Source organism: Lagopus leucura, unplaced genomic scaffold (assembly GCF_019238085.1).
Source record: "Lagopus leucura isolate 7727_CA_CO unplaced genomic scaffold, USGS_WTPT01 Super-Scaffold_100037, whole genome shotgun sequence".
Taxonomy (NCBI): Eukaryota; Metazoa; Chordata; class Aves; order Galliformes; family Phasianidae; genus Lagopus; species Lagopus leucura.
The window spans coordinates 2,745,838-2,772,947 of record NW_024962286.1 but is presented as its reverse complement, the minus strand read 5'-3'; the positions used below and the strand labels follow the sequence as shown (position 1 = coordinate 2,772,947).

Sequence of the window (27,110 nt, the reverse complement as noted above, 5' to 3'; positions counted from 1 at the left end):
GTGTGTCTGAGAAGTGAAATCCTGAAGCCAGTGGGAGTCTGTATTAATTTTCTGAGAACAAAGTGGAAAAACCTATTCACAATTAACATATTGAAGGCATTACTGCCTCACAACCAATGTCAAGTGAAACTGATGACCTTGTTACCTTTCTGTGCCTCATTTAATCTATCTTTCTATCTTAAAATCTTTTGATGTACTACTACCAGTGTTGCAAACAGTGGCCCAGCTCTTGGTTTTGGGAGATGCTGCTGTTCTCTGTAGTACAATTATTTCACCCACAAGATGCATCACGATGATTTTAACAATTCTCTTCCATGAAGGCACTTACCAAAAACCCCACCAACACCCAAAGAAGAATAATTTCAAGAAGCTGTCCTACCAAAAAAGAGAAGTTGTATAACTTAGCACAGTTGCCTGCAGACACTCATTCACTCTTTTTTTCTTTTTCTTAGCTTGACCACTGCATTCAGCCTGCTGTTATAACAAAGGATGTTTGTATGGTCTTTTACTCACGTGATGCCAAGATCTCCCCACCACGATCGCTGCGCAATCTCTTTGGCAGTGGCTACTCCAAATCTCCGGATTCGTAAGTGGAGTTGGTACTTCTGCTGTTTGGTGTTAGAAGCTATGGAAAGGGCATGGTGAGAAGGTCTGCCTTAGCTAATATTTCTCCAGAATGGCTTTGAGCTTTTTTTTCTTGCTTGCTTTTCAGTGAAACTCGTGGCTTATCTCTCTAATGGCCCTATTTCAACCTTTTCTCTGAATAGCTGGGACGAGAGATTCATATTTCAAGCCTGTTTTGGTGATCCTGATGCCAACCTGAAAGTTGCTGTTGCAATGGCAGCTTTTAGTGGGGGGGGGAAGAAATTGAGGAAAATGCCATGTTTAGAGATCTTGCAGCATGTCCTGGCTATTTTATGCTAGATGGATGTAGTTCTAGAAAGGATTTATTCTTCAACTTCTGTTTGCGGACACAAAAAGCTAAAGCTCCTCCATGTTATTTCTGAAGATAGTATTTTTTTTTCTTCTCTGTTTTCCTGTGAACAGCAATCGAGTGACTGGGATCTATGAACTAAGTTTATGCAAAATGGCAGACACAGGAAGTCCCGGTAAGCAGTTACCAGGAGTATCTGTATTAAAGTACTGTGCACTGAAATATTAGAGTAAAAATCCTTGGCAGAACAGAGTAAATCCTTCTGTCTTGATGAGAAGCAGTTTCTGCTTTTCACAGGAGTGCCAGAACGTTAATGGCAGTAAATAGAAAATACCTCAATGAAGCAAGAAAGCCAAATCAGACACAACCTCTCCGATGTGTGGTTGCTGTTAAAGAACCTGTCGCCTTGTGCGTTTCCTGCCAGACAGCAGCAGGTTGATTCATTAGATTGCTAATTGACAAGTGCTTCCCAGTGCTTTCCCTCAGACTGTGTTTTTAAAAAGAGTGCTATTATTTCTGACTGCTCAGGAATGCAGAGGAGGAGGAGGAAAGTCCTGGATACGTCTGTGGCATACGTGCGTGGAGAAGAGAACCTGGCAGGCTGGAGGCCTCGAGGAGACAGCCTCATCCTGGAGCATCAGTGGGAACTGGAGAAACTAGAGCTGCTGCACGAGGTATGTGAAGAGAGCAAGTGAAAGCAAAAGGGCAGCTGTACGTCTGAGTTTAATGTAGATACTGCCTGATCTTCTGAGCTGAGCAGTTCTCAAATCTGTGTTTATTCTCGACGTTGAGATTTAAATATGTTCTCTTACAGAGTAGGTGGAAATGTTTACTTGTGTGAGTCTTAGGAGAACACAAGAACTAAGTGGCTGTAAACTAGAGAGTGTCCTGGGTCAGATGATACTCATTTCTTTTCTTTTCTAGGTGGAAAAAACCCGGCATTTCCTTTTGCTTCGTGAAAAGCTTGGTGACAGCATCCCCAAATCTCTGAGCGACTCGTTGTCTCCCAGTCTGAGCAGTGGAACCCTCAGCACCTCCACCAGCATTTCCTCCCAGATCTCCACCACAACATTTGAAAGTGCTGTGACGCCCAGTGAGAGCAGTGGCTATGACTCAACAGACATAGAGAGTCTGGTGGATCGTGAGAAGGAGCTGGCCACCAAGGTATAACACAGGAGGAAAGCAGCAAGGGTCTGAGCAGAGTTAGTAAAGATGAAGTATTATGAACTTCCCAGATAGTGGTGAATTTCATTAGGTGTTTTATAAACTAAACTTTACAGTTTTAATAAGAGAACTGGTTATTCCCCTCTTCTGGTTTTTTTGGTTTTTTTTTTCATGGCACTTTAGAATTTCCATATTTTCTCAGGGGTTGCCAAGTGTGTCACAGGTTGCCTTGCTCTAATTTCCCTGAAAAGGTAAAATTAAAATCATTTTCTTTGTTTTTCCTCCTCTCAGTGTCTACAGCTTCTGACTCACACTTTCAATAGGGAGTTTAACCAAGTGTACAACAGCATCAGTGACTGTAAGGTAAGGACTTCATGCAGTACAACACTATATTTGTACAACAATGGCAATGTATTTGTAGATCGTAGAATCTGTTGATAGTATGAAGAGACCGAAGAGTTTGTATTAGCTCCCTTTAAATGCAGTCTGTTTGAAGTACTTGGCTGTTCAGTATCAGGTGAATTTGAACAGTGGTAGAGCTGCTAGCTCATCAGCAGACTGGAGGTGCTTGTATAACTGTATCTGCTTTCCCTATGCAAAAGAATGTATCACTCTTAAGAATACTGGCAGTAGGAACAGGTATCACCATGTGGCAAACCAGGTCAAAGTGTGAATAAGTAGAAATTAATAGCAAGCAGCGTGTATGAAACTGTTGTATCTTAACCCACAGATGGATTTGTTCCAGTTTTATGCAAGAATTTTTTTTTACCACTGAGTAGGGAAATACTTTTCTATTGCCTGAGCCTTCTGCACACGAAATACTGCATTCTAGCGAGGACTGAACACCAGCTGCCAAAAACCCCCTCTGATATTTTGTGTGTATGTGTGCCTGTAGTTGTCTGATATTTCTCCCATTGGACGGGACCCATCAGTGTCAAGTTTCAGCAGTGCTACCCTCACACCTTCCTCTACCTGTCCTTCTCTGGTGGATTCAAGATGCAATTCAGTTGATCAGAAGTAAGTACAGGATGTGGATAATAGCAATACTTCTTAGTGTACCTGAAACTGCTGTTTCCTGAGTTTTCCCCGTTCCTCCTTTTCTCTATGTTAGATATCTCTCTGTGTAGAACTGTGCCTCACCATTTGCAGTTGCTGCACAGTTATTCTCTTCCCACTGTTTTCTACTTCTGAGATGCTTTTATCCTTTGTGGTGAAAGAACAGTCAGATGTGTTGTTCTGAGGACCAGTGCCTCTTTAACAAGTGGAGTCCACAAGTTTTTTTGTTGTTTTTTTTAGAGGTCTTTTAAAAATCTTTTTCTCAGCTGTATCCATAGATGATCTTTCTGATGAAATTGGAAATAACCAGCTTTGTTCTTTCTCTGTTTAACATCCGTGAGGAGCACTAAATACTGCACCAAACTGTAGTAAGATATGTTTCTGTATTGTGACTGCATTTTACAAGAGAAACAAGGCAGAAGTAGCTGGAAACTGCTTACTAACAGTTACTACTTATCTCCCACAATAGTTTATTCCACACATTTGAAGGGAAGTTATGTTTAATATTGTACAGAAGGCTCCCAGTGTCATACAAAAAACTTGGACTGGAAGATGAAGCTCACAAGACAGGCTAGGTTGTAGATGTGCTTTAAGTCCTGTTGTCAGATTCAGTTGCTTTCTGTGATTTACTTTTTTTTTCTTTTCATTTAAAGGACACCAGAAGCAAATTCTCGTGCCTCCAGTCCCTGTCCTGAGATGGAGCAGTTCCAGATAATTCCTGCAGTAGAAAGTTCCTATCTTGCCAGAGCTGGAAAGAATGAATTCCTGAATCTTGTTCCTGATATTGAGGAAATCAGACCTGGGTATGCTTTCAGTTCTAGTGGCTGTTATCTTGGCTTCCTGGATGTTGTCAAAGGGCTTTTGAGACTTATAGGTTCCATACTCCATTTGAGGGTGGTAAACAGGTGATAGCAAGTGGGGGGCAGGATTGCTGAGAGTTTTACTGATACTTGATGTCTGCAGAATTCATGCACCTACTAAATCACTTTCTAATGACCTAAATGTGGTGCTTTTTTACCATCAAAACTATGGCTAAGAGTCACTGAAATAGAGATCTCTATGGGTCCTTTCTCTGTCAGACTTTTAAATGGTTGTGATGACAAAATTCAGATTGCTATAGAAAAACTTTTTTTTGTGTGCAACAACATTAAGAAAATATTAGGGACCAAATCCTGTGTAGTGTTTGCAGTTCATAGAACTACTCAGTAGCTGCCTTCCATAAGAGAAAATGTATTCGTATTTATCTGTGGTGTTTTTTCTTTGGTTGGTTTGTTTTGCCAGCTCTGTGGTGTCAAAGAAAGGATACCTCCACTTCAAAGAGCCACTCTCCAGCTCCTGGGCCAAGCACTTTGTGGTGGTCCGCCGTCCCTATGTTTTTATTTACAACAGTGACAAAGATCCTGTGGAAAGAGGGCTCATAAACTTATCCACGGCTCAGGTGGAATACAGTGAGGATCAGCAGGCAATGGTGAAGGTCAGTGTGAGAGCAGTTGTTTCATATGTAGAGCAGGATCATCACTACAGGTTGGTCATTTCATTGTTTTAGAGATTTGTCTGGCGTCAGATATTTCTGCCCATGTGGTTCCCAATTTGTTCAAGGTTCTTATGATTTTGACATAATTCTATGAGAGACCGAAGCCAACTGCTGTGCTGGATTGTGGTTGGTTTTATGAGCATTTGTTGGTACAATGGCCCTGTTTGGTTTTTATATTTTTTTTAAACAGGCATCCTGTTTGTGTTCAAAAAAGTCACATTAACTTTACCAGTCCATCCCAGCAGCTCTTAAAGTCCACGTGCTTGAATAAAAACTTTTGTGGATGATGTCCCATTTGTCTGACTAGTAATATCCTGGAAATGACCATGAAACTTAAAGGAAAGACCTTTAAGTCTTGTGTATTTTAGAAAATGGACGCAGCACTCTCTTCTTCTTCCCCTCTGAAGGAGGGTGGCTGTAAGCTTCGTTATTTTAATTGTCCTCAATATTGCAGACACCCAACACCTTTGGTGTATGCACAAAGCATCGTGGGGTCCTGCTCCAGGCCATCAATGACAAAGACATGAATGACTGGTTATACGCCTTCAACCCACTTCTTGCTGGCACGATACGGTAAGAGGCAACTCCTGGGCAAAGAGCTTAAAAATAGTCAGTAAAAACAGGCAGTTTGTCACAGAATTGAGCCTTGTTTTGAAGAAATGGGCAGGATGGTTGAGCTGAAGGAAAGCAAAGGAGTGTGTAATAAAAAAGAAAAATTGAAGGAATGCAGTGGTTGCTGCTTTGGCTTGTGACATCATTAATACACATGTACAATCTGAAGATGCTGTGCAGTGTCAAATGTTACTTAGCAGTGCCTTAAAAGAACCCATCACCCTTCAAAGGAGCACAGCAGATGAGTAAACAGTCTTTCTGGTTACAGCTCACGATAGATTTTACTTCCTAAACTTGTGAAGTAAGCTAGGACTGTATTAAAGGGCAGAACAAAAGATGGAGAAACTCTGGGGAAGGGAGAAAAGTCCACATCCAGAATTCAACAAATGGTTTTTCACTTCTTTCTTGTGCAGGTCCAAACTGGCTCGAAGACGGACAGGCCAGCTGAAGTACTGAGTCCATGTAATGTTCTCATCTGTTCTCCCTAACTCCTATTCTGATAGATAAAAGTGTTACCTCTCATTTTCTCTTTGTGATTCTTGCCAGTTTCTCTTGTATGTAATCCTGTGGCTTAACAACCCCTACCTCTCCACCTCCTCCATTGCATTTTCTAGATATTCTAACACTACTTTGTTTCTTTTCACTTGTGCGGAGAATCCTACTAGTAGCATGTGGCCAAACAAAAAGGAGGAAAAAAAAACCTGATTATGCACGACTCTAAAAAGAAAAAAAGATTTTTTCCTACAACAATTGTTTTTTCATTCCAGCTGACCTTCTGGTGTCTGTCCCACTGTACATTATTGTCTGTCTAGAATGCTACAGGTTTTTCATTTGATTCGTGACTTGGCAATAGTCATTGGTTCCCTCAGGGCAAAGTGCTATGCCAGGGAAAGATTATTCCTTCTATATAGACATTACCCAGTCAGGAACTGCAATAGCTCCTCAGGCTTTCCAGCCTCTGAATTAAAACTCCTTTGAAAGCTGACATTGGATAAATCTATCTGGGCAGACTGGACTTTGGACTTGGTGCAAGATTTTGCGCTCTCTGGGTCTAACAGGCTGGAAAGAAGTAGGGAAGGAATCTGGAGGGGCTGTCTGCAGAGATCTGCCTTTCCATGTTCACTGTGGGGGTGCAGGTGAGCAGTGCTTGCCTCTGACTCTTCCACTAAAATGTAATGCTGTTCTGCCTTTGAGCTGAGCAGACAGAACTGCTAATGTGAGGAAAACCAAAATATATTATGTTAGGTACAATCCCTGAAGTTTTAGATGCTCACCCTCACGTTTGTGGAAGGAACCAGTGTGATGGTTTCCTGGAGCCTTTTCAGGAGATCACCACAGGAGGGCAACATCTCCCCTTTCTGCTTTTAGTTCAGCCTTTCTAGTTCTTGTAGTGACAGTTCTCACCTCTTGGAAGACATTTACACTTGTAATCGGTTTGTTAGGGAAGACAGATCTTTGGCATCATTCTGAAATGCCTGCTTTATGCATGGATCCTGTACCTGCAATATTCAGCTGCCATCCCATCTGTCAATGAGGAAAAGTATCCACTGTCTACAGAATGCTTTCTGGACCTTGCACTTGCAGTATTCTTCAGGGAACAGCAGGACACTTTCACTTCCTTTTGGAATAATTGTTGAATGTCTCTTAATCTACCTGCTGCAATTCTCATTAGCTAACCTCCTTAGTTATTAATTTCAGCCATTATCCTTCCTTGAGGGCAGATCAGGTGGACTTTGATCCTGGTCGGTGTGGTGTGACAGTTTGCTGCTTGGAGATCAGCTGGGTGGTGTTGGTTCTTGACCTGCGATGGAAGTTCTCTGTGGGGCAAAGCTTTGCTCCTTGCATCAGGAAAGGAAGGCAGAATGAGTTTCCTTTCTGAGAAGTGAACTCATCTTTCTTACTTAGGTTTTTAAGGAGGTTGGAAGCTTTTGTTTGTTTTATTTTCTGTATTTCAGATTGTTATGCTGTTGTTTTGTGACTTGGGCGCTGGTAGGGCTAGCTGTGATCCTGGGCAAATGTACCAGGATTTCACCCTGAGGTTCCTTACTCTTGGGTAAAGATGAAAGGGTTTCATGCCACCATTGCAGTAGGTTCATCTAAGGGAAAAAAAAAACTTGTGACGCCAGCTCAGGAAGGTCATTTTAATTCAGATCACTCATCGCCAGGTCACCCCATGCCTTGGGACTTCTGTGGCCAAAAGTATATGTGGGACTGCCATCAGCTGAGCAGTTTTTTTATTAGCTTTATGGGTTTTTCATTCAATAAAATGCAATGCATACTGGGACCTCCTAAACGCATAGCTGGAAAGGGGAGATGGAGTCTGACACTTGCTAGGGCATATCCTTATTTATCAGCGTAGTATTCAGATTAAATACTGTGCTCATCCCCTCTTCTAAGGTCCTTGGATTTATTTCAGAACTGGAACCCAGAACGTGTGTGTGTCCTGGGGACCCAGGAATTAGCAGAGAGGATTTTTTCTGTTTTGGTTTTGTCTTGTTGAGTGTGTGCGACTCTCAGTACAGTGGTGATATCCTTTGTTTTGCAATGGACGATGTGCACTTGCAGTGTGTGCATACTAAGACTGCTAGTGCTGGCAGTGGGCTCGTCGAGCTGCAGCTAAGCTGATTTCAAGATGTATTGAGAATGAAGTAGGTTGATTTTAAGCACTAAGTTGTTACTGCCGCCATCCCCGCTGTTTGCCATGGGAGTGGAACCAGTCTGAGGAGGACTCGCAATCTCAGTGGTGGTATTATGCGACGCACTGACAGATGAAAAGTTTTGTTTTTATCTTTTCTTTTTTAATCTAGAAGAAAACTAGTTTTCTAAGTCTTTGCTTTGGATAAACCAGAAGATGAACTGTGGGTAAATAAACATTGCATAGAAACACGATTAAGGGATTGTCCTTTGAAAACAGGAAGAGACAGTTGCTTATTTTATACCGAGCTGGAGATGTGACAGTTGTATTACATAAGTGTCTTAGAAACAGAAGATTCCAAGCAGCTTCTTATGGCTTGGTGTCTGTGTGGATAACAGGTCATCAGGAGAACAGAATTCTATTTTTGATCATCAGTATCTCTTAGAGCTGCATAATCTTGACAAAATCAATTCTCATGTAGAGTTCAAGTGGGCATTACTGTTCCTGGGTCTGACCTAAATACAGATTTTCACCAATTACTGAGACATTGGTTTCCCTACTTAAAACTGGACGACTGAAATGAACTGAAATTTTCTTTAAAATGAAAGCAAAGCAAAAAAAAAAAAAAAAAAAAAAAAAAAGAAAAGCAAATTTCTATTCACTTCAAAGCTCTTTTGATCTAACCCAACAATTAAAAGAATTCTGTTCAGAAACAGAACAAGGATGGAAAAACGTGCCAAGCTGCCTTCTGCTGACATTTAAAAACCCACTCTTGGTTACTTGCTGCGTGCTTGTGGAGTCCTGGAGTCAGACAGCTCTCAGGACCCAACCGCTGGGCACCAGGCGTCCTGCTGGGGGTCTGCCAGCCCACTGAGCAGAAACACTGCTGGTAAAACTGACAGGCGGTTCTTAAACAGAATTGGGAGTGAAACTGTGCCACAGTTTGGGTTTTTTTATGTTCCCGAGTAAATGGGAGGAGAAATGGCCCAATGAAAATCGTGTCATTTGTAATAAGAGCTTCCTGGGTGTTTTTAAACTAAACCTTCTATACTGTATTTTGGAAATGCACTTTAAGTACCTGTTGAAAGAAGATTCCTATATTCTGGGATGCAGAAGGGAAGGTAATATTATTTCCAAACCACTGAGAACTTTTTTTTCTTTTGCTAGTGTGTAATAGTTCTGATTACTGATCAGCAAGATATTTCAAAGCAAAGACTTTACCTTTTGCTGCTTGTTATCTAATTTACAGGGATTTAATTTTATGTAATGTATTGTATATTTATACATCTGTAATTAATTGCACATTAGATAAGAAAGAGGATTAGCTTTAGAATAACACCTGTTGGTACTCTCCAATAACTAATATACTGCCTATGCATTGCATCTTTCTGGTACTCTTACACAGCCTTAGTTTGTGTTAGTTTATACTGTGGTGGTGTTTTTGTTGAACATGCAGTTGTTCACCTGCTGCTCGAAGGAAGGATACTAATGCTGCTCTGGAACGGTTTGCTGAATGTACTTGAAAATGGATCTCTAACGTGTGCGCTGCATCTCTCCATTGTGGTCAATAACACCAATACGTGGTCTGAACTGTACTGTATGTAGCAGGAATGTATTAATTTTGTGCTTCTTTGTTTAAAAACATCAGGTGTTCAAGAACAGGATGGAGATTTTTTTTGTTCAGAAGGCCATTTATGCGTTCTAAGTGTTTGAAATCAAAACTAGTCCAACTCAAACCAGATGGTTGTGTCCAATGTCAATTGGAACAGTTTTTAATTAACAGGAGCAGACACATGTTCAGAAAATGGAGGGTGTGGGGTCCTCGCTCTCCAATTTGTACTGTTGCCAAGGCAATGGTCTGGTCCTGAGCAGTGCTGAGCTCCCTCTCGCTCACGTTGATATAGAGTAGAAGCAGAGGGAGTCGTGGATGATCAGCGCTTCCCAGGATCAGCTCTTAATTTCCCGCTCTGCTTGTTCATACTTCACGTGCAGTCCATTAATGTTCTTGACTTTGGACATCAGACATGCTGTTGCACTGAAATACATCTTTTCTTTTAATTGCGGTTCTCATTTCTGTTCAACCTCTCTGTACACAAGGTATACAAGGTATACGCTGTATAAGTGGCCTTCTTGAACAAATCTCTTTGCAAACTGATTTCATCCCAGCGAAGGAGTGCATCAGCAACACTGTACATTAATTTCAGATTTTCATTTTCATGTTTTATTTTGTAAATATCTGATGTTTGGAGCTTGAGTATACAAAATGTAAATATAGTTCATGTATTTGTACTAATTCTGATCCATTTGCTGTATAGCCTTAGGTGTGCAATGCAGATATTATCTAACTGTGTATGGTAACCTTGCACCACTGAATTGTTAGTGAACGAGGTGAAACAATAAAGGTACAACCAGTGCATTAGCAGGTATAATGTGTGCTCCTTTTAGTATGATTTAATTACTAGTATTTAATGCATTGTTTTCAGAGTCTGTCCTGAGCAAGCTTATGCTTCTGTGGAAAGAAATTTGCCTCAGCTGTTCTTGAGAAAGATAAAAGGCTCTCCTTATCTTTTGTTATTCTCTTCCTTCTGCTACGCTCTGCAGCATTTCTAAGCAGTATTTAGATCATCAAAATCATCAGAAGATGATTTTGCTCAACAGCTAAAAAAGGCTGTAGTAGTGCAGCCAAAGCTGAACGTGCTTATCTGAGGGTGCTGGCCAAGGACAACGGGAGTGAGTGAACTCTAGCCACCGAACCCCAACAGCCACGTGTGAGCTGCCAGCTGTGGGGAATGGAGGCACCCAGCAGCCTTGTTGTCCTTGTTGGGAAGTGAGCCTTGTGCTTAACTGGGGCTGCTGTGGGGGGGGGGGGCTGCATCCCCTCCACTCCTGGCGTGCAGCTGCAGGCACCATTCCTCAGCTCTTTCACCTTTCTCACTGTGGCGCTTGCGGCACCGATGGCAGCGGGGTGCAGTTTTCCAACCCGGTGTTTTGGCAATTAATGCTGCTTAATTAAAGGAGAGAGGAAACGAGAGTTGCACAGCACCAGCCGGCCGCGAGGCCCCGGGGTGGGTGTCGGCTGCCAACATCTGTGGGTTTGTACGCGGCCGGGTGCCTGAAGCGCAAATCTGCGGCCTGCCGCCCTCCTGCGGGTTTGGCTGCTGAGGAAATCTCTGCAGCGCCAGCAGCCCTCGGCCGCGCTGCCCCTTTCCTGCCCCCGGTGGCTGCCGTGACCGCGCGGGGTTTCGGGAGCCCTTCTGTCCGTCCGTCCCGGGGCTCAGGCCCGGCGCCGTGTTGCACACCCGTCCCTTTAAGGGGGTGAGGCGCTCGGCGCCGCGCTCCTCAGGCCTGAGCCGTCGCCCCATGGGCGGGAAGGCAGCGCTGGGCGGGATCAGCCAATGAGCGCGCTCCGTTCCGCCCCCCCCCGTCCCGTGCGGCTAAGAGAGAACGGCGCGCGCCGCGGCCGTCCGTCAGTGAGAGCCGTCCGTGAGAACCGGCAGCGCCGCCGCCATGGCCGAGTGAGAGCGGGCGTCGGGCGGCCCTCGGGGGGGGGGGGGGCCGGGAGGGGACTCTGCTCGGCCGCCTCGAGGGATGGCCGTGAAGCCGGGATGCGCTGCCCATCTCAGGGAGCGGCCCCATTGAGCGGTGCCCGGGCGGCGTTCCGCCCTGCGTTTGAGGCGGCGCTCCCGGCTTCCCCCAGCCGCCAGGCCGCTCCGTGTGGAACGCGGCAGCTCCGGGATGGGAGCGGGCGGGAAGGGCGCAGCCGGGCGCTGGGATCCGGGCGCTGGGCCGGAGCGCGCTGACGGCCCGCGGCCTCTGCCTGGGTTCGGGTCCCCGAGAAGAACCGGAATTGCCCATGGTGGGCCCGGGGCTGCCGGTTCCCGAGGGCGGAACGGTCCAGCAGGGCATGGTGCGCCCCGGGTCGCAGCTGGTGCCTGACGTTTGTGGTTCTCTCCCTTCCCAGAGCTGATATTGCGTTGATCGGACTGGCCGTGATGGGTCAGAATCTGGTTCTGAACATGAACGATCACGGCTTTGTGGTAAGTGAAAGAAAACGTCATGCAGGAGGGCTGGCTCAGTAGCTCCTAGGGCCGGAGCTCAGCGTTTTGTTTTTCTTCTTGTGATGCCCTGATGGGTGGTGTTTCCTCCTTTTAATCCTAACCCCGGCTGCCCTTTTTTCTGTTCCCAAAGAAAAGCAGCCTGGCGTGCCTGTACTTGGTCAGCTACCTGGTGCCTTGGCTGTCTATAAGTGTGCTTTTTCTCTTAAGTTTGCTTTGGGCTTGGCCATTAACAAAAGGCTCCCAAGGCTCCTGCAATGACATGCTACAGGGCTCATGTCTACTCAGCATCTTTGGGTGGAAGCAGGAGAACTCATTATGTTGAACCTTATTTATATAACTTTTAGCCTGAGCTCAAGTAACTGTTCAGCTCTCAGCTTTAATAACTTGTATTCCTGCTTCTCCAGGTCTGTGCTTTTAACAGGACGGTTTCCAAAGTGGACGACTTTCTGGCCAATGAGGCCAAAGGGACCAAAGTGATCGGTGCTCACAGCCTGGAGGAGATGGTCTCCAAGCTAAAGAAGCCTCGTCGCATCATCTTGCTGGTGAAGGCTGGAAGTGCAGTGGATGATTTCATCAATAAATTAGTGAGGCAGATGTTCTTTCTAGCTGTGCATTCTTTGTCTCTTGGGAAAGTTTCTTCTGGAAGATCTCAATTGTTTGTCAGTGCTGAATCTTTGAGTCCAGTGAAAAAGACAAAACGCAGATTTATTTTTTTTGTAGGTGCCGTTGTTGGAGACTGGGGACATCATAATTGATGGGGGGAATTCTGAGTATAGAGATACCACGGTAAGCTTGTCTTCTGCCCAAAATGGGTGGATAAAATACAATTCCCATGATTTTTTCTCCTCTGATCATGAGAACAGTTGGCCAATATGACGCTGTCTTCTCTCAGGAAGGCCAAACTGAATCCTCATTGCAGAACTAGATTATACATTCTATTAAAAAGTAGTTTTTGCAATAGTTAGGGACTGTTCTGTAAGTATGCCTTATAGAAATTTCCCAGGTCATCAAAGATTATTGACACCTTTTAAGAGGTTGAAGGCTCTTAGAAAACATCTTGTTACAGCCTTACGGAGCTTTCAGGGAGATGAGAACATCTGAGGACATTTACTGAATTGGTTGGAAACTGCCAGGGTTTTGAAATGCAGGTTCTGAAGTGGTGTGGACAATATTGCAGTAGTTACTGTGTCTGTGTCCTATGGGGCTGCTGGAAAATAAGACAGAATAGCTGCTTTGGCTGTCTTGGTAACAAAAACAGAACAGCAGTGATGTGGTTCTTCAATCTTTTTTTTTTAAGGCCTGTGTATGAGCAGACTTCTCAGTGTGTCTGGGATGACTGTGTTAACAGTGTTGCAAGTAATTTAGTATTTCTGCACATTAGAGAGGCATTGCTGTCAGCCCTTCTGCTTTTGCATTCTTATCTTGGATAAGCAAATTGGGCAATCAAAGTGAAAAACAGTTCTTAAATGAGGTTTAATACTTGGAGAGCTTGCAGCTCTGCTTATGAATCTCAGGCTGTTTCTCTCCCACTGGAAAGGAATTAATTGCCCATACAGTTATCCACGATTGCACCTTTGCTCCATAATGAAATCAGCAACTTGAGCTTATTCTGCCTCCCTCATATCTCAGCACACAGCATGTGTCACCTGGCACTTAATCTTGAGGTGTTTCCAGCCTCAGTACTGCACTTTTCTACCTGTTGATTATGAGGAATTTGTCCTCTCTGCATGACTCTTTTGCAAGGGTCTGCCTCAGGGCAGCACTGAGTTTCCTAACATTCACTTTTGAGTATGCAGGAGCATTGTCTGAAGTTGTTTGGTAGCATGTCTAAAGCAGAACTGAAATCCTGACTTCAGGTCCGGTTTACTAAATCGTGTTTGTAAGACTCTGCTATTAAAAGATATGTAAATGACTTTTTGTTGTTGTTCCAGAGGCGCTGTAAGGAGCTGCTGCAAAAAGGCCTCTTATTTGTTGGCAGTGGTGTTAGTGGTGGAGAGGAGGGGGCCAGGTATGGTCCGTCACTCATGCCGGGAGGATCCAAAGAAGCCTGGTAAGCATGAGCTGGTAGATTCCTCAGGCTGGTCTGCAACAGTCCTTTGGTTCATGTTGAGAGCTGAAGGAAAGAGGAGGGGAGTGGGTGTGGAGAGAACAAGATATGTTGCCTTCTTACTTCCTCAAGGTTCAGGATTTCTCAACATAGCTGGAGTCACCAGCCAGTGCCAGATTTTTTATGGCAAGAAAAATGGAGTCAGGTTTTTCTTTCTGGAATTCACAGGCAAAAGTAATATCCACAGAAATCTAGAGGGAGAAATACATGGGAGGGAGAAAGTACTTCTTTTTGAGTTTAAGCAAAATTCCTGTGTGTTGTCTATGAACCTCTGGATCACCCTGGATTTTTTTTTTTGTAACTATTGAACAGAATATGACTTTGCTTCAGCTCTGCCGTTGATGCTCTTGGAGTATGAACTTATATCATAACCCACCTTAGTTTCCCCATCTGTAAAATTGAGCAAGTAACATTTGAACACCTTCAGGTCCATTAAGCTTGACTGAGCAATACTTTTAAATGTGTAACATGGCCTGTCCCCTTTTCTTGCAAGCAGCATCAAGTTCTGGGGAAAACGTACTCTGTTTTGTGACAGTGCTGTGTGATGTGTTGTCGGCCTGCCTGCATGCCCTCATCCCATTCCTACAGAAGGATGGATTTTTCTCCTGTGGTGGTTGCATCCTCTTGTTACCTGCTGAGCCATGTTATTTCTATCCACAGGCCACATATCAAGACCATATTTCAAAGCATTGCTGCTAAAGTGGGATCTGGGGAACCTTGTTGTGACTGGGTAAATATTAATTTGATACTGCCCTTAGCCTGTGTAGGTAGCTCATGCATAACGTGCAGTTAAAGCTATCCACATCGCTACGTGGGTTTTCTGGCTGCCTGCCTGCAGTTCAGATTGACCAACTCTGAGATGTTACCCAACCCAATGGGAGAAAAATGTTTTATGGCTGGGTCGTGTGGTGGGGAAGCAAAGCAGATCTGTGATTACACTGACAGCATTTTCTGTTAGTGCTGGGTTTGTGAAGCTTTATTGGAGAGAAGGAATCCATAGATAGGTGTTAAATACTGAGAATGGTGACAGCAGCATTACTGATGGCTTGTTTTTTCTTTTTTTGTATTTCTTGACAGGTAGGAGAGGAGGGTGCTGGGCACTTTGTGAAGATGGTGCACAATGGGATTGAATATGGAGACATGCAGTTGATCTGTGAGGCCTACCACCTGATGAGGGATGTTGTGGGCATGGGCCACGAGGAGATGTCGCAGGTGATTTGCAGTTTTTTAGTGTCTTCCCTTCCTGAGCCATGCTGGTTGGCTGCACTTGATAGAGGCAGCAGGGCTTAGTTAAAGCTGCTGTGTGTGTAAAGTTAATTTTTCTGACTTGTGCACCTTTGGCCAAGGCCAGATGCACAGAGTGCCTGAACTTCACATAGCTGTGAGGTAGGGAGCAGCAAGCACTTACACCTGAGCGTTTACAGATGTTGTTTAAATTCTCCTGTTCTACAGCTGATTTCTCCTTAGGAAGCAACATCTTGCCTGGCAAAAGCTAGTAAAACCAGTAACCGAGCTAATAGCAAGCATACATATGCATCTATGTTTCTACATACATCAGTGAATCAGTAAATATGTGTTAGATAACATAGTAACTTGGTGTGTACTACGTATCTGTCTGCATGTACTTTTTCTCCTCTTTCAGGTATTTGAGGAATGGAATAAGACTGAACTGGACTCTTTCCTGATTGAAATCACAGCCAATATTCTCAAATTCAAAGATAAGGATGGCAAATACCTCCTTCCGAAGATCAGGGACAGTGCAGGACAAAAAGGCACTGGGAAGTGGACAGCAATTTCTGCCCTGGAATATGGAGTCCCTGTCACTCTCATAGGTAAATGGCTCTTTGGTCGAGCCTTGTCTTTCCTACCTGCACATGGCATATCACACTAAGGAATATTGATAATAATAATGATAATAATGGTAATAATGATAATAATAATAAAAAAAAGCAATGGGGAAATCCAAAACTTTGTTGCTCAACCACTGCTTGGTAAGCTCTTGTTTTTCAGATGTCTTAAACGTTTTCTTCTCCTATTTTTATGATTCACTGCAAGTAGACAAAAACACAGGGACTGGGCTGTGCTGGTTTTGTGCCTAATAAGGCTGCTCATCAAAACCCAAAGATGATGGGAGTGTATTTTGTAATTCCTTAAGATTATATCCCTAAAAGATATAAAAATGTATCTGCTCACATACAGCCCTGACTCTGTGGTATCTACACTTCTTTGCAGCCTGGCTCAGCATTGTGACACAGGAGTTGTAACACTTCTAGAATAATCTCTTAACCACAGGGCTGATGTAGGCTTTTCCTTGAGTAAATAAGATGACTCAGTAGTTTCTTTACTCTCAGGTTGGCTTTATTTTTCTTGCTTTCTCCCCTCTTCTGTTGCCTGAATGTTCAAGTCCCGTTTCCTTGGAAGATAAACTGTATTCAGTATACCGAAAAGAGTAACTGGAATGATAGCTCTGAGAGAAATGTGGCTGCATTGCAACAATGTATTTTTACAAAGCCAGCTTTGTAAATGGTTTTTGTGTTCTGCCACAGTTACAGACTATCAGTTGTAGGCTTGAAAGATAGAGTTTCTCACTGCGCAGTTGGCGATGTTCCTTGGTTTAGCATTCTGCAGAGACCAAGGGTGGGGAAGACACTCCCTGGTCAGTCCTGCCCAGTGCCCGGTGTGCTGATAGTAATCATCAGTGGATAAGGAAGTACACGCAACAGCCCTGCAAATGTGGCTGTTCTTAGGGCAGCTTCTGTGTGACATTATTGCATAAGCATGACTTGCAGTTTTCCTGTGAAGGCAGAGTCATGCTACCTCTGCTTTTTCCAAACTCCTTTCCCTTCCTCCCTCCTTTTCCTCCTAAGCTGTAGAAGGAAGTTTTTGCAGAAATGGAGAGGAGCGTGTTCTGGTTTTGATGCAGTCTGTTAACCCTTCAGCAGGGGGGGATCCAGAGTCCTGCACAAATGTGACTCCTTCTTCTTTTTAATTCACAACTGATTTTAAGGAGGAAGAAGAGTTCAATATGAAAGCTTTCTTTTTCTTTTTAATCACTCTTTAATTGACTTTTTAATTGTTTCCCCCTATCAGACTCTGAAAAGAAAATTATTTTTATCTTTATTCTCATTTAACCATGCAATTTTCAATTGCAAATAAGTACAGCTTAAAGCAGCATAATTAGAAATCGACTGAGTCAAGTCAAGAGGTTGGCATTCAGGTTTACTCCTTAGGAGCTGAAGAACAACTTGGCTCTCTCCTTAGCCCTGGAGAATGATGTTCAGTAATCTGCTTAGAGGTGTTATAAAACCATCCAGTGGGCTTCTGAAAACGAATGTTGTGAGCCTACTAGATTTATTGAGTTTATTTCCTCGTGTAAGTTAACTTCTTTGTTCAAATCTGCTGACTTGATCTTAGATGCGCTTTCTGTGGATTTTTTTTGATCATTTCAAAGCTGTGTCAGCCAGTATTTACCCGGTGGCTGTGCTGGCTGGCAGACTGGTCCCTCAGTAACAGCTGGAATAGTCTGTGCACTTCTTTCCACGTGGCTCTGTTTCACTGTAAGCAGCAGCTCATCATCCAGTGGCAGTTGCTATGTGACAGGACGTTACTCAGACCTTAGTGGTGGTACTGATCTTGGTAATTCTCTGTTCTTTCCTACCCTACCCAAAGGTGAGGCTGTGTTTGCACGGTGCCTGTCGTCCCTCAAGGATGAGAGAGTGCAGGCCAGTAAGCTGCTGAATGGGCCTAAATTGACTCAATTTAGTGGGAACAAGAAGGCATTTCTTGAGGACATACGCAAGGTGAGTCACTGTGTTTGCCAGAGCACTCTATTAAAGCTGCTGGTCAGAACAAGTTGTGGATGCTGTAAACAGTGATGAGGGGCCCAGGTCTACTTCTCATTCAACTTTGCGGGTTCAATTCTATTATTTTGTTTGTTTTAGGCCCTGTATGCTTCCAAGATTATCTCCTATGCTCAAGGCTTCATGCTGCTGAGACAAGCAGCCAAAGAATTTGGCTGGACACTGAATTATGGTGGCATTGCACTGATGTGGAGGGGAGGCTGCATCATCAGAAGGTAATTGAGATGAAGCGGTGGTGTAGTTGCTGAGGGGCGAAGAGGAGGCAATTTACTTCATGTAGTGCTAGACTGAGAAGCCCAGAAATAAGAAAATCCATGGAGTTAACCTGTTGGTAAGGTTCTGGGGATCTGTTTCTCTAGTCAGCATTAGAGATTACAGATGACACCAGTTTTCTGATGGCTGAGCTACTACAGATTTTCATAGGCTGAGTCAAGTTTTGGCATTTTTGATTCTAGGCCATTGTAGAGAGGTACACAGTTTGATTTCTGGTTTGTATGTATTCTCCCCAGTGTGTTCCTGGGAAAAATCAAAGATGCTTTTGATCGAAACCCTGAACTTCAGAATTTGCTGTTGGATGATTTCTTTAAGACAGCTGTAGAAAAATGCCAGGTGAGTTTCCAAAGAAGGAAAAACAAAAACCCAGCAATATGCAGTCTGAACTTCTGCACTTTGTTTCCATCACAACTTTATTTTATCAGAAAAAATGAAAAGGTGGGAAGAACTTCTTTGAATCCTATTTATGCAGCATCCTTAATCCCAAAGATTTCTAACCAGTCTTCAGGCTATTTGTGTATTTTACCTGCACACATTTCTGAGCAGGAATTAATCATTTATGGCTCCGAGGTATCCTTTAATAGAACATACCAGTCTTAGAAGATGAGGATGAGAAATAAGCCATATAATTGAAGGTGGTTGAAACAACACAAGAAAATTATTGAGAATCAAATTAGAATTTTTCAACATGGTGAGGTTGGCGACCTGTCCTTCAAAATACCTACAAATGCCACTTGCCTCTTTTTCGTCAACAAGCTGAAAAGTGGAAGTGCTAAGTGAAGAAAAAGAGTTTTGCACCTCTTTATAAATGATCATCCAGGTATATCAAGCAGCAAATCAAGATCTTGCGTAGTATTATAAGATTCATTATCAATGTCAAGATAATACAGGAGCAAATAAACATATCATCATTGTTGTACCATGGTTCTTCTCTTTAGTTCTAAAGAAGCTACCATTAAAACTAAAGATTTCCACTGTACCATTACAGAAGAACCCTAAGCAGGAACGTAGCAGTTCAGTAGAACCACAGTGTCAGGAAGAATTGCCCAGCCTGTATGAGCATTCTGATCACTGCCAGGTGCCTTGTGCCTGCTGCGTGCTTGGACTCCAGTGGTACAAAGTATCAAGCTTTGTTCTAGTTGTTTGCAGTAGCACCAAAATAACAGCGTGTCAAACCAACCATTCGTTAGGCTGTCCAAACAGCGCCCTGATTTGGGTGGGAGATGACAGGCAGGACTAAAAACAGATTATCTGGACAACAAAGAAGTCTTATCATTAATAACTTCTTTTATTGAAGCTGATTATTCCATGGAGGTTCCTAAATCATGTGTACAGCTGAAATAATGGTTATCCACATGTCTGTCCGAAGCAACATGCTGATTTCTTATGTCTGGGTGGTGGTTGTGTGCTTGATAGATGTCCTGAAAATGCCTCACTGTGTTCGTGTTCTTGGGATGCATGGATGGTCTGTGAAGGAACAGCATTCTTGTCTCAATTGTCATTGGACTGCATGCAAAGTATATGCCTGCACTTTTATTTGCTTGATTGCTGACTGGCTCACTTGCTGATATTTTGGATCAACCTTTTTGTGTTAAATCAGGAATATACTGCTGTGTTTGCTCAGACTTAGATGTCATATAATGTGAAATTGCACGCAGTGTTAAACTGGAATGCTGTATATGCTCACATGTATGTTTCTCTTTTTTTTTTCTTTTTCTTTTTTTCCCCTTCCCCTCTGCCCCAGGACTCCTGGCGACATGTAGTCAGTACTGGAGTCCAGTATGGTATTCCTATGCCCTGCTTCACTACAGCACTTTCTTTTTATGATGGATACAGACATGAAGTGCTGCCAGCTAACCTGATCCAGGTAGGTGCCTGAAATAGTGTGGTAAATCTTCTATCTACTGAAATATCAGCATGTTATTATTTAATTACTGATGTAAGAATCGTGATGGCAGTTATCTCCTGGTCACTCCACCACTGTAAAAATATAGACCTTGATTGCCTAATATACTTCAAAACCTGAAATTCAAGCTAGTAAGATGCTATGAGATATCAGTCCATAGAATACAAGAGGCAGTGGTATGACAGTGCCCAGTGTGTGCTAGTATTCTATCTCTAAAGCAGGGAGTAGTGTTGCTTTTGGATAAAAATGCTTTGTTTAAAAAAAAAAAAAACAAAACAACAAAAAGCATACGTATCTATAGAGTTCTGGATGTACGTAAGTCTTTCAGGTTTGTACATGTCAGAAAGAATACAGTTGTCTTTCTGTGAAACTGCTGATTAATAGATTTTAATAAATGTTTTATTGTAGTCTTTCCTAATAGTGATGCAATAGTTTTGAATGTTGTACCAGAGTCACATGTCATTTCTTGAATTCTTATGCTCGTGTCTCACTGTGTGCCATTTCCAGTACTTGTGTGGCTGTCATATTCATGTGTCTTCTTATGTTGTGTGTGTGTGTGTTCTTATTCTAGGCTCAGCGTGATTACTTTGGTGCACATACATATGAGTTGTTATCGAAGCCAGGTGTATTTATCCATACTAACTGGACAGGCCATGGAGGAAATGTGTCCTCTTCTGCCTACAATGTCTAATGGAAATATTCCCTCTTGAAGCTGAGATACTATAGATCTCAGATATTCCTCTGTGAACGCCCCTTTTTACTGTACTGTTAGAACTTGCATTTGCACGCTTTTGTAATAACTTGTGGGTATAATTCACATATATAAGAAAGCTAAATAAACCTGCTTGTACGTATGTTGAGATGTTTTTTTTTCCTTTGCTGCTGGCTAAAATGTCTTTGAACAGAATTTTAATGTGCTAATTCTTAATGCATTTTAATGTGCTAATATTTTTATTGTATTGTAGTGCATAAACTCATAGAATCAAGATAGAGAAGGCTGCATTTCAATAATTGCTAAAGTGGAGAGTGGCAGACAGTCAGCACAGTGACACTGCATGAGATTCCAGGGAGGTAAAGAGTTTTTCTTGTTGGTTCACAGCAGGCAGCAGCTGGCTTCTTGACAATTCATTTCTGGGTATTGACCTGCACGGGGTCCTGCACACTGCAAGCTGCTTCTTGTGAAAGGATGAAGGGTGGGATGGGGCATGGGGAACCTTGGTACAGATTAGAGGTGTCAAGACAGGTCTGGCTGTCAGTTCTCTGTGCAGCTGCAGTTCCCTGCTGATTCTGCCTAGCCATGTGTTGTGCCTCTTCCTGCCCCGGGCCAAGTAACATAACCTGCAGCCGCATGCAGGATTGGCTCTGTTTTTCCTCTAATGCCATCATTTTAAGGACTGTTGAAAATTCACCTCAGTGCTTGCACCTTTATTTCGCAGAACCTGTCGTGTAATATGTTTTGAGCAGTGAACTGATGCCTGGATTAATTTTGTGCTCCCTTTAGCAGGAGAGCTGCTCAGTGGCTGAGTGCCAGTGTGATTTAACAAGGGACTGCTTATGATTTAAAGCGACTTTTTGCAGATTACACTGTAAGATCTAGGGGTTTCCGTAACACCAATGCGTTACTGCAGGCACTGGCACCTGAAGTGCTGTGAAAGTGTGAGCAGTTGCTGTTCACGTGCTTTGTGTTACAATTCTCTGTGGTGAGCAGTAGGAACGGCTCTGCCCGGCGTTACAGCGGAACTCCGCGTGCGCAGAGGTGTTTCGGGGCGGAACGGGGTGCTTCCACGCGTCCATCCCAGTGCGCATTAAAAACCCACCCGGCTCCAGCCGCACCGGCGGGCCTGAGGGAGCGGCCGGGGGGGGCGGGGCCAAGATGGCGGCGGCGCGGCTGCGCGTTAGCGCTGGGCGGGAAACTTCGGGCGGGCGAGCGATGGAGGCGGCGGGCGGCGAGCAGCGGGAGCTGCTCATCCAGGTGCGGCGGGGCCGCCTCTTGTCCTGGTCCCCCCGCTCGTGCCCGGCGGGGCCCGGCTGGTGGAGCAGGGGCGGGGGGCCCCGTGTAGGTGAGGCGCGGTGCGCGCAGGGCGGGCTGCGGGCTGAGCTGTGCGGGGCCGTCTTGTAGAGGCTGCGGGCCGCGGTGCACTACACGACGGGCTGCCTGTGCCAGGGCGTCGCTGAGGACAAGGGCGTACTGTTCAGCAAGCAAACCGTCGCCGCCATATCCGAGATCACCTTCAGGCAGTGCGGTACGTCCGCGTGTTACCCTGCGGCCCAACGGCGGCTGGTGGGGATGGGCTGCGCTAGGAGAAAGAGCCTCGGGCTCTCAGTGATGCAGAGCTTCTTGTGTCGTGACTTTACAGCTACAAGAAATAGTCATTCTGTTTTTCTTACCTCAAAAAAGCACTTAAATGTATGCGAAGTGGCCCATCTGCCTGTGCAGCAGTGTTGTGTGAGAACAAGCTGTGGTCACTTCTTGTTATTTTGTTTGACAATTTGCCATTGCACCTTTGTATTACAGCAGTATGTATTTCTTCCAAATCAGACACAGCGTTCTAAAATACAACATGTCTCTCTTTTTTCTCCAGAAAACTTTGCAAGAGACGTCGAGATGTTTGCCAGGTATGTTGCAGGACATTGTGAAGGCATTTTTGCATTAGCCCGAATTATAGAATGTCCCATGCTGGAAGGGACCTTAAGGATCATCAAGTCCAGCTCCTGTCTCCATCAGACCACCCAAACATCAGGCAATACATCTGATTTTAATTGCATAATATTTAAAATGCATTTTGCAGTTCTTTTTTAAGGTTTTAAAAAGCTCTCTTGGCTGATTAAATAGTTACTGTGTAATTAAGAAATAGACATGCTGTTATAGGTTCTTCCTCATCTTGGAAGTCCGCATGTGCAGTGTGAACGATTGTTTAGATTAGTGACTGCATATAATTGCCAGTTGTGTTGATGTGTAGCGGTGCTGGGTGGTTTGGGAGTGACAGATGCTTGCTAGCATACCCGTGGTTCGTCTGGTTGCTTCAAGGAGGTAAGGGAATGTTTAAGAAGTCTGTGAGTGAATGAAAACCAACTCAGTAACACACTGGGAAGTCAGAGTGAGCAGCAGTGCCTGATGTTCTGGTTACTGAACGCTACTGTTTCTGTGTATGTGTATTTAGATGTATGCATACATGACTACAACACAAAATTTTTTTTACAAACAATGGGTATCGTTGGTTTACTGGGTCCCTATTAGGCCCCATTAGTTAAACGTTCTCCTTGACTTTTTACACCTGGAGTTAGCAAACACATCAAGAAGTGTTTTTAAATTATATGCAGGCATGCAAAGCGAAGCACAATCACTTCAGAAGACGTGAAGCTTTTGGCTAGAAGGAGCAATTCTTTGGTGAGATTCACTGTATTTTCTGCCTTACAACTTTCTCATACCTGTTGGTTAATTCCTAAGAGCATCTGAGTGATGCTCTTTAAATGCTGAAGTAACTGTTGTTTAAGCAGTTTAGTTGGTTTATAGATGGTGGATGGGCACGATCCCATGATTTGTTTTAATTTTCATCACATTTTTCTTCATGATGCTATGCCTCACTGTGGGCGTCTGATTGCAATTTAAGCAACAATGCTCTGGTTGCAGTAGAGCTTCTGAGGTTCCAAATGTACGAATACAATAAACGAGCACTACTTTTTTTTTCCTGACATTGTATTCCTTTATTTTAGCATAAGGTCAGACACAGTTTGCACCCGTGTCAAGGTGCTGGGTCTCCTAGTCAGATTAACATAAGGATGATTCACTTCATTTCTCTTCTGTGCTGGCGTATAGGAGAAGGCTTATCTTTGCTTTTTAAGACTTTACAGTATAAATCGGTGCTGCTTTTAAAAATAGAACTGCAAATGAAGTTTTGAAAGCTAAATTGAATGCTCATTTTCATTTTATGCATTTTTTTCCCTTCTATGTGATTTAAACTATGCAACAAGAACTCAGTGTGAAAGGACATAGTAAAGGCTGGAGCTGAATTTTTTGTTCTTAATAATTGTGCACTATTTATGTCTAATGTTCCTCATTAGACCACTGATTAGTTTATTTTTCTCAGCTTAAGTACATCACACAGAAAAGTGAAGAGCTTGCATCAAGTAACATGGAACAAAAGGAGAAGAAGAAGAAGTCCAGTGCAGCTAAGGGAAGGAGAACTGAGGAAAATGAAACACCTGTGACTGAAAGTGAAGATTCCAACATGGCATGATTTACCTTTCAGTAACTTCTCTGGTCTTCCCTTACTATCCTAGAAGACCAAGGTTAGCCTGCCAGTGATTGCTCTTGCAGGTTAGCAAGCTTAAGGAATCTCTGTAATTTTTTTAGGTAAATGTGCTTAGTTACATTTTCTTGTTCCAAAAATGAAAGGACTGTTGGAATCTGACAAAGTTTACAGCCAAAATGCCTGAATTGTTCACTAAACAAAATCTTACTGTTATTAAGAAGAAACTCCTTTATTAATAGAATTTAAAGCAAGGCATAGCCACTGAGCATATTCACACCTCAGTATGAGCAACTCCCTGCAAAGGACAATTTAATTTCTCCAATAATTTTTTGACCTCTTCCTCACTTCCATTTCTGACAGATTTGTTTAGCTATTATAAACATTTTCCTTTTTCATAGCCGTATCTCTTGTTGCCTTGGCAATTAAAGCATGTTCTGTGTCATTTCTCTCCTGTGATTTTGTTGATGTACAGTAATCACCTTCTGGAAGTTGTGGGGCACTTTCCAAGCGTTGTGGAATACGGCCCCCGGTGGTGGTTGGAAATCACTACTGCCCTCTGCCGGTCTGATCCAGGCTTACCAAATGCTGACTGAAAATGAATTCCTCCTACCTTCAGATCAATATTTCACAGTGGCACTTTTAAATATCCTCCTGTTTCCCAGTCCAGAACTGCTCCACCTCCAGGGATAAGATGGTCTTTTAAATAAATTATTCTACTGACTAATGCAGAGTAATCTAGATAGATGATGATAAACTGTAGAGATTCTGTATTCAACAGGAAGTTTTTCCTCTTGAAATGCTGGTGTTTCTTGACTTTTCATATATATATTTTTTAAATAATGCCCCTATCCATTACTTTCTTTCTTGAAGTTTGTGTGTCATACATTTCTTTCTTGAGGCTTTGTGTATTGTCATATATACTGGTCACCATATAGGAGATGGAAGAATTTGTGATGTTTTAAGGAAGAAATCATTAATGCAGTGTTGAAGACCATTAATTGAGGCTACTCGTTCATGGCAAATGTATTTCTGAGAAAGGAATCTGTTACAAGGTAGGTTTGTCTACTTGGATCTGTAAATAATGAAGGCTAAGTTGGGGCTTTGATATTCTAAATGTTTTGCCATTAACAGAGCAAAGCAGCAGCCACCTCAGCTTTTGCCTTCTGGCAATGTTCACGACCTGTGCTGCATCCCTGCCTCCTGAACATCTCTAAAATGTTCATACTTATGAATCATGTGCTGCACAGTTCCTGTGTTTAAATGTTAAAACTTCTTAAAGGAAGAACATCAAGGAAATGCTAATTTTTGCATAGTTAGGGAACTTGCAGCTTAAATGAGCTGAAGTGAATCAAACACTTTTCATCTATAAAACATACATCTAATTTAGTGTTAAATTAAATTACAGAGCATGGTTTGTTTCTCCTGATTTGCATATGCTAGATAAGCAAAGAGTGACCAAATATCATTTTCTGCTTTGATCTACACTTGTCTCTAATGCAGATGGTTCTTCAGCTGTCTGTTGTCCTCAGCTACAATTTGTCACTTTGACCAAATGCTTGTGCACGTAACACTGCTGGAACATGGAAGGTGCTGGCTGAAAGCCTGAGGTTGTGCACTGAAACGTTTTGTGATTGTTTGATGTAGAAACATTAGATCTGGCAGCAGGTCTTTGTTTTCACTGACAGGGAATTCTAGCTCTGAACTGATGTTCAGAATATAATGATCAGAAGCTACCCTAAAAAAAAAAGGCCAATTTATAAGGATAATTGAACTGCTACATTTAAAAATGCCATTGAGGTATTTTAGTTTTCAGCTTTGATTGATTGCACTGTTGAAATAGATCCAAGCAGCAGTACATAAGCTTGACCATTAAAAAATGATTTTTCATAGAAATTAGGGGATGAGATACAGCAGTGAAGTCCGTTAGCCTATTAGCTAATTGCTTCTCATTTTTCACTGAGACATTTGAAGAATGTTGACTGTAACAGAGCTTTAAGGAGAGTTAAGTACTAAGTATGTGCTCTTTGCAGATGATTCAAATTACTCCTGAAAGTTCAGCTTTCAGCTTAACTGCAGCTCCCATCAGCTTATAAAGTTCTGATTATTTTGTTACTGTAACAGAGTGATTAAGGAAAAAAGTATCTGTTTAAATCATACTATGGTAAGCCCAGTTAATAATTTAATTCTGAAGTTTAAGAACTGCAATATTGAATAACTTGCAGGCATCTAAGTTCTAACCTTGGTAACAGAAAAAAGGAGAAAGCAGTGAAAGCCTCTATTTGTTTTCTTCTTAAAGTCAGATTTGAAGGACCATCACTGCCTTCTACAAGAAGTATCAGCATGGTCTCTGTGACTTCCAGCTCAGAATTTGCCTGAAGTAGGTGAGTTCAATACTCCTAATACATGCAGGATGTCAGTAATCATGCTGTTATTTTAGGTGTATGTGAAAAATTGCCGGGTAAAATCCTCCTTTCCTCTTGTACAGCACGAGCAGCAGGATTTCCATTGCTAAGCTAAGCTAGGAAAAAAAAGCAAAGTATTGCAGCCTTGAGCAAGATTGACAAACTAGTTGATAACAGGAAGAATGCGAGACATGAGCTCACAGAAAAGCCTGCTGACAGCTGGTATGCCTAGTGCACTCAGTGTCATGAGCTTTGTGCGTAACAGAGCATGCTTCAAAAATTGTTTATGGACAGCTGTATACGCTCTTTCATAAAG

General features: G+C 43.0%; 3 protein-coding genes across 8 annotated transcripts in view; all 3 read left to right on the top strand.

The window, feature by feature from the left end:
• KIF1B (kinesin family member 1B) overlaps positions 1 to 10,351 on the top strand; it is an 83,421-nt gene extending 73,070 nt beyond the window's left edge. For all 5 annotated transcript variants that reach the window (XM_042883441.1, XM_042883439.1, XM_042883438.1 and 2 more), the window contains 10 exons: positions 453 to 586; positions 1,048 to 1,109; positions 1,463 to 1,608; positions 1,859 to 2,098; positions 2,390 to 2,461; positions 2,994 to 3,115; positions 3,808 to 3,957; positions 4,436 to 4,628; positions 5,143 to 5,261; positions 5,714 to 10,351. In XM_042883441.1, the coding sequence (XP_042739375.1) occupies positions 453 to 586; positions 1,048 to 1,109; positions 1,463 to 1,608; positions 1,859 to 2,098; positions 2,390 to 2,461; positions 2,994 to 3,115; positions 3,808 to 3,957; positions 4,436 to 4,628; positions 5,143 to 5,261; positions 5,714 to 5,756 (1,281 nt within the window). In that variant the 3' untranslated portion in view covers positions 5,757 to 10,351. The remainder of the gene's footprint in view (positions 1 to 452; positions 587 to 1,047; positions 1,110 to 1,462; positions 1,609 to 1,858; positions 2,099 to 2,389; positions 2,462 to 2,993; positions 3,116 to 3,807; positions 3,958 to 4,435; positions 4,629 to 5,142; positions 5,262 to 5,713) is intronic.
• Positions 10,352 to 11,365: 1,014 nt separating this feature from the next.
• PGD (phosphogluconate dehydrogenase) lies at positions 11,366 to 21,208 on the top strand. Of its 2 annotated transcripts, none has more exons than XM_042883444.1 (13): positions 11,366 to 11,450; positions 11,897 to 11,972; positions 12,398 to 12,577; positions 12,714 to 12,779; positions 13,925 to 14,043; positions 14,761 to 14,830; positions 15,178 to 15,312; positions 15,743 to 15,932; positions 17,770 to 17,900; positions 18,042 to 18,175; positions 18,470 to 18,569; positions 19,978 to 20,100; positions 21,105 to 21,208. In XM_042883444.1, exons 1-13 carry the CDS (start codon positions 11,443 to 11,445, stop codon positions 21,117 to 21,119), a joined length of 1,347 nt encoding a protein of 448 aa, XP_042739378.1. In that variant the 5' UTR covers positions 11,366 to 11,442; the 3' UTR covers positions 21,120 to 21,208. The 2 variants fall into 2 exon arrangements, with proteins under 2 accessions (XP_042739378.1, XP_042739377.1); XM_042883443.1 differs by lacking the exon at positions 21,105 to 21,208 and adding an exon at positions 20,711 to 20,993.
• An 861-nt stretch (positions 21,209 to 22,069) lies between these two features.
• CENPS (centromere protein S) lies at positions 22,070 to 25,232 on the top strand. The gene is made up of 5 exons (XM_042883449.1): positions 22,070 to 22,111; positions 22,259 to 22,382; positions 22,722 to 22,755; positions 23,461 to 23,527; positions 24,228 to 25,232. Exons 1-5 carry the CDS (start codon positions 22,070 to 22,072, stop codon positions 24,375 to 24,377), a joined length of 417 nt encoding a protein of 138 aa, XP_042739383.1. The 3' UTR covers positions 24,378 to 25,232.
• The last annotated feature ends 1,878 nt before the right edge of the window (positions 25,233 to 27,110 follow it).